We start from the raw sequence: 12,392 nt of genomic DNA on the forward strand, positions 1-12,392 counted from the left end.
GGAGCGTCAGTCCCAGACGTGGTATTTTAGTAACGATAATTTCCTGAAAAATATATTTTATAATTGTAAAATGTGTTGATTAAAGAAAAAATAACGATATTTGTTCATGAGAGGGTCGTTAACATACTCTTGTCCCAACAAAAAAAAAACATTGGTTCGTGGTTCTTTAAGAGAGACCGTCAAAACATTTCCACAACTTCCGGGTCATTTATCTGGCTAAACCTTTAGCTTTCGTTAGCTCGTCCAATTTTGCACACGGAAAGCTGGAGTAGTCTGTGCGTATACCTTCACACCTGAGCGCATTTGACTGTCTTACAATACCAATAACAAAGTGAAATTAATGTTGGGTTATGTTAAAAATGTAATTGAATGTTTATGCGAGCAAACGTACCGAGGTGTCAAATGTTAGCTGGTTAGGTTACCAAAGCTAACGTTAGCTATCGTTGTTGAGACAGGGTTTGTTTTTGTTTATTTAGTGGCACGTGTATAGATAACAAGCTGTATGACCTGTGTTTGAATAAGATATGCACCTTACTTTAGAATTCGTATTAAAAGGTAGTCGTCCAGATCAATATAGTTCACAGTATGCCTATATTTAGAATGAAGAGCCTCTCCCCATTCCTTTTCTAGTACTGATTGAATACTGATAACGGATGTAGGGTTCCTTCAGAAATGTATTAATTAATTTAAAAATAAGGCTTTAATTGGTATCAAAATATCTTAAATCGTTCTTTAAAAAGAAAAGATAGAACAGGGGTTTTGGGAGTTTATGAATCAATGTTTTTTCCTGACGTTGCAATTTAAAACCAAAAATAATTTGTAGCATCTATAATGTCGCACTAATCCGCATGGCTCGATACCATATGGCCAAAAGTCTTGACATGTTTCAATAGACATTCGGGAAAAAGTGTCCCAAACCCAAAGTAATTGATGTTTTTTTTTTATTCTATTTGACCTCTTCCCTACTACAGGATGGCTTCATTTGGCTGGAAGAGGAAAGTTGGTGAGAAGGTTTCAAAGTCAGTGGTGCAGCAGTTTGAGGCGGAGGCGGAGAAGAAGATCAAAGTGAATGGACCGAGCCCGGACGAGGAGGTGGACTGGCAGCATGCCATCAAACGCCGGCGGGAGGTTCTGCTGGATGACTGTGCAACCAAGAGCACCAAGCTGAAGGGTGAGGGTGCACTGCTGGCAGAGCAAGGCAGGTGAGGGACAGTCATATTTCTCATATCTCTTTGTTGTTTATAAGACTTTCTTCAAGGGCTTATAAAATCTTAAAGGGCAACGATTAAAGCTGGGGTGGAGGATTTGGGGAGAAAATGGCAGTTGGGATAGAGATTCGAATCCAAATACCTCAACCACTCCACTTGTTCTGTTTGGTCCCTCCCCTATGGTCCCTCCCTGACACGCTTTACACCAACAAAGGCGTGCCAAAGTGAATGGACAGTCCCAACAGCCAATAAGAACAGAGAATCGGAGCCCTCGCTCTGATTGGTCAAAGTGTCAGCTCATGTTAACTTTGACAAATCAGAAGTCATATACTCCAGGTTTAAGTTAATGTTAAAAAGTAGCCTAAATTGTTATTCAAATGTTTGAATTAAATGTTTTTGCCAATGACGAGGGACATGTGATATTATAAAGTCTCCAAGTGAGGGCGCTAGTGTACAGAGCCACACAGACCTTTTCTTTTTAGGAAGAGATCAGTAAATATATATCAACCCTAATATAACCCTAACTGAACAGTATAGGAGCTGGTCTTGAAGCCAATCATAACATTTGTTTTATATTTAATAGGGATACATTGTTACAATCCACTCTAGTACCCCCCAAAGTATATTCTTGTGAGATTGTTATTTTGAGTAATAGTTACAGATCATATTATTTTAAATTTATATTTTTCTTATTCTTATATTGCTTGTGAATTACTGCATTACTACAACATCATACACAGTTGAAAGAAATCTAATGAGAGACACTGGTATAACAGGCCTTCTTCAGGAACTGTTATCTGAGATTTCTTCCATGATGATTGGCCCTTTTTAAGCCAAATAAACAATCACTTTGTGTAAACCCCACCGTCCAGAGGATGTCATGTTGTTGCCCTCGGTGACTGCCTGTAATTATATTAGGGGTTAGAAAGTGGATTCTGCTGGGGGAAATGATGTGTTTCTGCTCCATAATGGCCGCTCAGAGCTTTGAGCTGGTGTCTGCTTCAGACAGGAGCTTTTCCCGTTAAAGGCATAGACCTCTGATGTCGGTTTGTTGTTACCACCGTTTAGATGGTCATGATGTAATTGAAAAGCTCCTCTATGACCATTCTCCTCCCTGACTCACATTGTGTGCTGATAGGTGGACCTCTGATGGTTCAAGGTTTATGTAACTTATGGCTGTTAACCTAGATTTTTAAGTTCAACCAATATTGTCCTAGGTGTAGTAGTAGGCATGGGACAATATCAAAATGTATGTCATGATTATCGTGGCTTAAATCATTTCTATTCATTATATTGAAACTATTCTTTAAACTCTAACAGTGATTCTAAAACGTTCTGGAGTCACTTGAGGCAATTAAAAACAAAATCAGGAAATCGATAAAGGAGTGTATGTTCTGAAAGTGAGCTACACAGCATTATCAAGTCACTCGTGACCATGCTCACGATTATCCCAATAATTGAAATTTATCACGGTCAACGTATTGTGTAATAATCTTCATACAACAGCACATGTCTGGGACACCCTGTCCCGTCATTGTTGTCTATGTGTGAATGGGCTGGGTTACACTTTCATTCATGACGAGAGTAAAACATTCCCATTGTCTCTGAATGGATGGGTTGAACAAACCGACAAATAAAAAGAACATTACGCAATGTTTGGTTCAGTCTTTAGGCTTCTGAACCTCTGTAATAACCACGCAGCGACTCTAGTACGGCTCAATCAGCGTCATAGATAGTAAATAATAGACCAGCATTAGCTTATGACCGTTCACATTATGAATATGATTTGTGAGGCCTCATCATCCAAATCCTCCACATAGTTGGATGATTTTTCTGGCTTCCAGCTGTAATGCTGTGTCAAACTGAGCTTGAAAGATGTAATTTGGCTCTCTGAGGCTATTTGAAACAACTTCTGAAGGCCTGTTTTTGTTTTGATTTGTGGTTTGCATTAGCCTGTCAGTTTACTTACTGTTAGTGGATCCAACTTCCCTGTTTTAGGTGGGTGATATCATATGGTCATAATGTTCTAACAGTCTACTCTCTACTGCACAAGAACACTCCGCAAATACCTCAATTTGTTCACTCTTTAATCTACATATAAGATTACATTTATTTCATACCAATGATTTCAGACATGTGTTATCTCACTCTTACTTTGCCTCTCCCTCTATGGATGACCCTCCTTTGACCAACGAACAGAGATGCGATAACAGTAGAATAATAACTGACATTTTTAGCTCCCTGGCTTCATGTTTTGTATCACTTATTGCTTAATTTCCTCCAATGATTTTGCAGAGTCTTTTTTGCCTCATCTGTTTGGCAAGATTTCCACACTGCTCAAGTTCCATTTCCTTCTCTCTCTCTCTCTCTCTCTCTCTCTCTCTCTCTCTCTCTCTCTCTCTCTCTCTCTCTCTCCCCACACCTCGCTGTCTGTTAAATAGCAGCGTGCTTGATCCCGTTCCTGGCCATAGTCCGAGTTTTGTAACTGATGGACCGGTGTTTATGGTCTCATTGTGTGGGTATAATATTTCAGGATATCCTTCTTTGTAAAGCTATTAAAGATGCAGACACCGCAGGCATATCGTGTTATCAAACCCGGGATTTCACCTCATCATCTGTCCAAGCCTTCTGTCTGGAGCAGGGACTATTAAAATGATTCTTGAGACAATATTGACTTGAGGTGGAGAGGGGTTGTTAGAGGGAGCACAATCAAATTCCCCCTTTTCACTCTATTTAAGAGAGTCCGAATATCGATCAATTACATTTAAAAACAAATATTTGAGTACAAATGAGTAGGCCTAATAACAGAAATATGACTACAGTTTTTCAGAAAAGTACATTAATCTCAGCTTTTGAGAAGTAATTTGCAAGAATGGAAGAACACGATCGGGGCAGCATTCTAAAACAGTGACTTATCCAATTCACCAGGATTGAAATAGCTTCATGATATGGAAGCAAACAAACCAAACAGGTGGATCTTTGTGAGGTTAGATAACATATCGTATCACAGGGCGGGCACTATGGAGCTATGCGATTGCACCCATGTTATGTGATCGTCTGTTTGAGTGAATCATGCTTAAGGGTTGTTGTGTTATCCAATGAAGTAAACATCAGCCAAAGTCAACACAGTGCACCTGTAGCAACCAGATTAAGGTTCATGATGCCAACAACATCAATCTCTTTTTGTGTGATAAATCCTCCACTTCTAGCATGTGAATTTGATCGTGTGTGTGTGTGTGTGTGTGTGTGTGTGTGTGTGTGTGTGTGTGTGTGTGTGTGTGTGTGTGTGTGTGTGTGTGTGTGTGTGTGTGTGTGTGTGTGTGTGTGTGTGTGTGTGTGTGTGTGTGTGTGTGTGTGTGTGTGTGTGTGTGTGTGTCTTCTTAAGGCATTCGGAGGCCATTAAGAAGTGGGATGAGGCCATTCAGCTGACTCCAGACAATCCTGAGCTGTATGAGATGAAGTCTCAGGTATATCATAAAACTATACACCACTTTTCACTCATTTTCATTACATAATTAACATTATATTCCAATGTTCAATGTTTTGGCACGTTAACCTTCCACTGCCTTGTTCATTTCTCCTCTTTCTTTCACTTCCTCTTCCACTGTCTTTGTGTATTTGTTGTCAACTTATTCTGCCATCATTCCTTAGCTGCTATCCTGCTTCCTATCTTTTTCTTTCAACATCTTGGAAAAGATTGCTCCACCCATATACGGGAAAGGTGGATAAGCCAGAGGAAGTAGACAGACCGGCAAAGCTCACTCCATTATTAGTTTCCTACGGTTTAACTCAATCAAATCTCTCTTGTATAGCCGTAACTGTTCACATCACATGGATTATTGTATGCCTAATACGATATTTTATCCATTATAGGGTATTTGAGAAGGAAATCATTAGAGGACCGGGTCTGGTAAACGTCCCCACGAAATGGATTTTTTTTCTTCTCCCTATGCTATGAATATCTTCAAGAAATTACATTAGCACAGACTTGAGTTTTTGCTTGTTTTGTGCTTAAAGACAGACCTATAGCACATCTAACCTATTACTGTCCATTATCAGTGTTAATATTATGGCTGAGAATAGGCCTGACCTCATCGTATTCCCATTACTGGCTCCAGATGACGAGGATGGCTAAACCGATGTTGCTCGTTGTTTACTTCCCCTCATCACTTTCTTCCTATTTAACTGAATCAGTGTTGTGTCTGTTACGTCCACTGGATGTCTGACTGTAGTGCGCTCTGGAAGAAAAATGGCTCCATTTATAAAAGTGTCACCACATCTTCCCAGCTGTATAAATGAGCTCACTAACCTGCTGACACTGAGAAGTGACTCAATAGGCCAATACAAATGTATTTTGTGGTAAAGTGAGGTCACAAGGTTCATTTCATCATTGTTCATTGTAAAATGGGCCCTGAAAATATCTTTTAGTATGAATCAAAGGCAGAAACATTGCTCTCCATGCATGCTAATAGTTACACAACTCTCATTACAGCTGCCCTTTTGGGTCCCAGTGTTCATACATTTATATGTTATATATATATATATATATATATATATATATATATATATATATATATATATGTATATGTATGTATATATATATATATATGTATATATATAAGTGGCTTCACTGGCTTATGATCAGACATGCCTTTGAATGAAGCATCGGTATCTAGACGATGATAACAAGATGCCTGACCTGGTTTGGGTTTTGTACATCTCGATGAATTTAATTTTATCTTCCATCTTCATTTTTGTTGTTGAAGTGTTTCAGAGAAACACTGAACACAGCACAAGAGGAACTACTTCTCACTAGTGTACGTTCATTGGTTTCTGTGGTCAACACTGCACCCGTGTCTCAGAAGAATATACGTATGAACAGATAACGAATAGCAAAATGGGCAACATAGTGAGATGGTGAACTGAGAAAAAAATAAATTTTTGAACACTTTCAGTCTAGAGATTTTTCTGTCAAAGGAGACTTGCTTTGCACACAAACCTAAACCTTAATCTTCGGATTTTCTGGCACCTTCAGTATGTTTCAGATAGAAGACTACACTGCTATGTAGTGAATGGTGATAAATAAATAAAAACAACAGCATTGCCAATAATTGGTGTGCTTTTTAATAACTCGATCTCGATTATATATATACAGTATATTTATGTATATATTTTTTCTTACAGACTTATCGAAATACATGCAAATAGTACCTACATGCCAGCAAATCAAAATGAAAAAGTAGTCCTATGGAACTGAAGCATGTATCTACCTAGGGTTCTCCTTGCTCCCCACAGACAGATTTAGAGTCTTTAACCCTTTCCTATTTGTGCCCAGGTCTTGACCATCTTACAGGAGGTGTTCCCGGCCGTGAAGGCAGCAGAGATGGCCTTGAAGTTCCGCCCTCTGTGGTGGGAGGGCTGGCAGACTCTGGGCCGGGCTCAGCTCAACCTGGGAGAGGTTGACCTGGTGAGTGTGGCTGGCATTATAGCACTACTGAACACATATTATAGGAGGGCATGTTCGCAAAAGCTGTTGAGCTTGAATTCAGGGCCGCAAACAAATGAGAGTTACCAGATGGAGGAATGTGTGAGTCACTGCGAGAGGAGACACACAAAAAAAAAACTGAACATAAAAAAAAAACACTAAAATAAAATCACATAACCGTTTTGTAATTGCAGATGAAGGTGTATTAAGGGATGGCTGAGAATGTGCTCACTGCAGCGATTAAAACAAATACGCATTTGTTTTGCTTGGTTGTTTTCAAAAAGGCGCCGTTTTGCCTGTTCAAACACACCAACATTCAGGACTTTACGATGGCGCATATAAACCGTATCAACATTCGCTAAGTAGTGTTGCGCAACAATAGATGGCTTCTTACTCAGCTCATCTTCCCGCGCAGTGAGTGTCACTATTTCTTGTAAGTATGATTGATTTAGCAATCAACTGCACCTGATTTGTAACAGGCTATAAATCTTTTTTTTTTCTTTTGTCTTTGAAGATCTATTAAGGTACGTCATGTTATATCTGTTTACCCGCTGTTTGAAAACTCCATGCCTTTGCCTCTGAAAATGAAGTCCCGTATTTTAAAGCACGCCCAAGCTGCCCAGAGGCTTTGACGATTGCTTAAATTGGCCCGGGAACACGCCCGGACCTGTGTGTGTTTGAAACCTGTAAATCACAAGTTGCACTGTTTGGCCCATTTACAGCCATGCACAGAAGGCTGAACTCAGAAAACCTTTACCTAACGGGCACTGTGTGTCTCTTGACTTGATTGAGAGACTTGTCCTACGGCACCAAAAACAAACAATGGCAAGTGTTGAAAAGTTTCTAAAGCTAAAACCAAACCAAATACTGTATAGACACACCTCCTTGAATAATGAGGCTGTTGAAAAGAAAGGCCAAAGAAAAAAACTGCACGGCTATTTTTAGCGAGGCTTGTTCATTCGAGTTTTGGAGCTTCATATGCATCGACATGTTTGAGTCGTGTCTGTTTGTGCTAAAGGTGAGTGCAGTGATCCCAAATTTTCTCCCTCATTGCACTGTTCTTTTCCGTCCATTCTTTAATTTCCACTCCTCGAGGAACATGTGGAAAGTACCCAAATTAAACAAACATACAGCTTCTATTTAGTTTTTGAGTAAAAAAATATATATATACTAATAACTGACATTTCAGCCAGACAGCTGTGTCGCCATTCATCCTCTGGGTATCATTAAGTTCTCTCTTGGCTAATGTTTTCCCAGAGGAGCCGGTTGAACTGCCTACGGAGGCATTTTGTCTATTGAAGGATTACTTTTTGAAATAAAAGAGTTGATCACCGTTCAAGATGAAACTTGGTCAGGAATGTTTCACACAAAAGTTGTAAGCAATGTTGGCTCGATGCGACATTCCCATTAAGAGGTTTATAAGAAGCCTCAGTCTAGAATCAGACATACTTTATTGATCCCCGCAGGGAAACTCGGTACCAAGTTAATGGCAGTTAGGAAGACCGTCTTTGAAAAAGACTCAATGACATATTGAAGATAATCTTTTTGCAGTGTGGTGTATTTTTTGATTATCCCCTGCTCAGGGCCAATAAAGGCTAGTGTGGAAAAAACTGTTTGTATTTGCTTCTGCCCTTTAAATGTTTGATGTTTGGATGCATCATTGACACTTCCTCTGCCTCAAAGTTCCTCCAGTATTTACATCAAGCAAAATGAGGTACAACTACATTTAGTAGTTAATTTCAATGCTTCAGATACATATTTATATCAAAAGGCCTATGTGTGATTTAAAATCCCTAATTCTTAAACTCCATATAGTTGGGGGACATGCGATAGTTTGATAAAAATATAGAGTGTATATCATAACTTTATTCCTCAGTATGAGCAGCCCTGTGCCTCAAACTCCTCCGTGAAAATGTGTTGAGTGCTCTTTGAGTTACAATAAATGGTTTTGTCTCCAGCAATAGAGTGCCAGTAAAGTTCACTCATATTTATTTCATCTAATTAGCTTCATTGGCACAGATATCCCATTACATTACTGGTTTTCGATCCCTCAACTTAAAATATGCTCGACAGATTTCAAACATCTGTGAGAAATCAATTATGACCTCATCAGTCAACTCCAACAGCACATATTGTTGGATCTATTTCTCAGGCAGAACTCCGTCACAGCTTAAGGTTTACGTCCATAGCCTGTATATAAAAGACGTCAGGTCCCATAAACGATCGGAGGCCGCTTGTAATTCTGTTCAATAGGACAATACTTTTCACATCAGTCTACAGCTGCACAGTCAGCTAACGGATATTGATGACTCCTTAATGAAACCATAGATCTACCTGCAGTAAAACACAAAAGCTGTAATGGTCTTGTTCCTTGACAAACTGATGATGCAGCCGCCTGCTCATTCTGCTGCACAGTGTCACACCATTAATCTGATCCCACACACGGGCCTGGAAGAATTAGAGTTTTAAATTAGTTGGAAGCTATAAAATCACCTTGGCTAGCAGATTGAGCAATTACACCTGTCTTACACGACCACCCAAATTCAGTTTAGAATGCTCTGGTTCTTATTACACAATACGTGTTTTGAACAGCAGTTCTCCTCCCAAACAATGAATGTTGCCATGGAGACCGTTTGATACGCCCACGCGGTCAGGTCAAAAAATTATTTAACTGGGTTTTATAATATTTATGAACATCCATTTTCAATCAGATTTTTGTAAAAGCATTTTAAGACAGCCAACTTTGATATCATATATTGATTTTTTTTAAATATTTTAGACCATGTTTACCAGAGCTTTTAATGTCATGCGGTATACTTGTTCCCTTGTAGGCTGTGAAGTCCTTCCAGGTTGCGATCCACCTGTGCCCGTCGGAGCGCGCCCTGTGGCAGGAGGACCTGGCGTGGGCGCGCAGGTTACAGAAGCAGCACCAGATACGTGACGAGCAGGAGGCCGAGAAGCCCACCCTGAACGGCCCGGAGCTGGAGCAGGACTATGACTTTGAGTCTGACGAGGTGCTGCTAGCATGCGAGGCCGTCGCCGAGAGACAGACGCGCTACGAAGAGCTGAAACGGAGCTCGGTGGTCATAGACGCGGAGGGAAACATAAGGAATGTACTCACAGGGGAAGGGGGATCGGAGGACACAGCAGAGACACCCTCAAAGGAACAGTTTATCAAAGCAAGAAGACATTGAGTTTTTCTCAGCATGGACTGATTGTTTCTTTGAGTGAGTGAAGTTGTAGCATAAAAAAAATATATATATTTGCAAGTAAACAAGAGAACTCAAACTCACATTCTTATGAAGGTTTATATGCAAACAGATTGAAAGACAATTAAGTTTTGTTGTTTTCTCCCTTTAATGTTAATCGTGGTGAATGTGCATATAAAGATTTTACGTGTTCTGGCTCATTGAGTTTTAGACAGCCAAGAAAACAACTCCAGGCATATTTCAGTCGACTCATCACCCAATGAGAGCCTCATTTAGCAAAGATGCATAAACATAGATGTAATTGTTCTGTTTCGTCTTAATGTGGACATTTATTTTTAAAATCAAGAATATAATACATTTTGATGAAGAATTTTTTTTTTTTTTTTCTAATTGACATAGGCAGCCTTTTCCTTCAGTACTGTTTATACAGTTTAGAATCAAATAACATTACAAATGTATGTGTGTGTGTGTATATATATATATATATATATATATATATATATATATATATACGAGAAACATTAAGCTCTTATACTAGAGGTTAAAAGCTGCTAACACATTAGGGAATAAACGCGATCAATCATTTAGGTTAAAGCTGTTTTCTCCTGTAGTACATTCAATTAATAATCAGAATTTAGCGTCTCACCAGGATTAAGGTTTATGGACCAAAATCAAAGTAAAGAAAAAGACGTGGTAAAGATTTGACAGAATTATATAGTTTCCCGTCTAAACCGGAAAATAATAATGACAAATAGTTATGGTGATTTTCAAACAACGTGCATCAATTCTAATTGTCGAATATTAATCACCTGTGAGGTTTCAATGTGTCTGTGTTTGTGAAACAGGTTGTAGCTAAAAAGAAGCATGTATGCTCAGTGCGCTGTCAATGTGTAAATAAACATTAATTCAAATGTGTGATAGTTCCCTGTGTTTCCTGCAATCTCTTTTATTGGGAACTTTTCGAATCGTAGGGTTATTTTGAATTTCGGTATGCAAGTATTTAGTCAAAAACTGAAGAATTGGACAAACAGAAATTTCGACCCAGATAATGGCGCTAGATGAAAAATCAGCACATCACCAATGTAATTACAATTTATCCAGAGGGGTAAATGAATGTCGGAGCCTAATTTCACAACAATCCATCGTACAGTTGTTGACATATTTCTATTAAAACCACATGTCAACAATATGGCGCTGCTACAAGGGAAGTCAGCGGATCATCATCGTCACTATGAGTAATCCTCTCGGGACCATGAATATATACACCACTTCCCGGCAGTCCATCTGATAGTTGTTGAGATGTGTGTGACTGAATGACACTGCCCTCCTCAGAGCCTTACCGCTAGCATGAGAGGAAATCTAAACGGCAAAAATGTATAGCTTAAAGCGAAAACAAAACAAATACATAATACGTTGCATAGCAGCATAAGTGTGCGATTTACCGGCAATAGTGACCAGTCATACATACCAACATATTTGTTGAGTCTTCAGAATAATAAGCAATTTGAAAACGATTATTGACAGTATTGGGTCCTGATGAATTGCAAAATCAAATAATAAAAGCATTCTGAGTTTGCACCCCTGAGGCGGACAAGCATTTGATCACACTTGCCACAACCGCAAGATTTTATTTGCAATAGCAAAGAACATGAAAGGGTAAAAGACAGAACACTAAACAGTAAACCACAAGCAACAGAGTGCTCTGTTTTTGTTTTTCTAACCGCTTTAGTAACAGTAAGTCATTGTTTCCAATTTGATTTTCTCCAGTAGTCTGTCATAATATGCACAACCGTCAAAGCAACAACTAAATTTACTGGTTCATTTTTTGTGTGCAAGTAAAAGTTTAATTTGGAGTAACAGGATTCTTAGCAGATAATATAAATAGAGAGAGAGAGTAACTGTTAAAAAGCTGGTGATTATTGGGGTTACTACAGTCACATCTGTTTTTCTGTAGTAACTTTGGAGAATGAAAATTCCGGAAACAGCTGGGAAACAAAAGAACTGTTAAAGAAAAATAAATAGCCTACCGTTGTGCAGGTGGTGATGGAAATGTCCTACTTTTGTATTCACTGTCAATATGTTTTCCTGTCTTTTATGTGCTTGAATAAATGCAACAAAATTGACCCGTCAGGGAATATAAAGACATGTTTTTTCCATCGTTGTTACTTCATCATTGTATTAAAATACAGAGATCCGTCATTGAACTAATTGGAAACTGCTGCAGCATCCAAGATTTCTGTGTAGTTGTGATGATGGGCAACATTCATTTTAATGGAGTTTTACAGTCTCAGTGCTCCTCAGCTTTGTGGGCCAGCGTAAATATAGAGATAATTGAGTTTCTATTAAAGGGCCAACCTGAGAATTCCCGAGATAATGAAGGGATCGGTGTGAATAGCTCTAAAAACTAGATCATATACAGTACATTTCTATGGTGGTCCTGTACAAATCCAACAACAAGTGTTAAGGTTTTCTGTTCAGTAAATAAGACCA

General features: G+C 38.9%; 1 protein-coding gene across 1 annotated transcript; it reads left to right on the top strand.

The window, feature by feature from the left end:
- The first annotated feature begins 206 nt into the window (after positions 1-206).
- Positions 207-11,923, top strand: ttc33 (tetratricopeptide repeat domain 33). The gene is made up of 5 exons (XM_080047239.1): positions 207-275; positions 972-1,202; positions 4,594-4,675; positions 6,544-6,675; positions 9,525-11,923. The coding sequence occupies exons 2-5, from the start codon at positions 973-975 to the stop codon at positions 9,885-9,887; spliced, it is 807 nt and encodes a 268-aa protein (XP_079903365.1). The 5' UTR covers positions 207-275; position 972; the 3' UTR covers positions 9,888-11,923.
- Positions 11,924-12,392: the final 469 nt, after the last annotated feature.

Source organism: Ammodytes marinus, assembly GCF_949987685.1.
Source record: "Ammodytes marinus genome assembly, chromosome: 18".
Classification (NCBI taxonomy): Eukaryota; Metazoa; Chordata; class Actinopteri; order Uranoscopiformes; family Ammodytidae; genus Ammodytes; species Ammodytes marinus.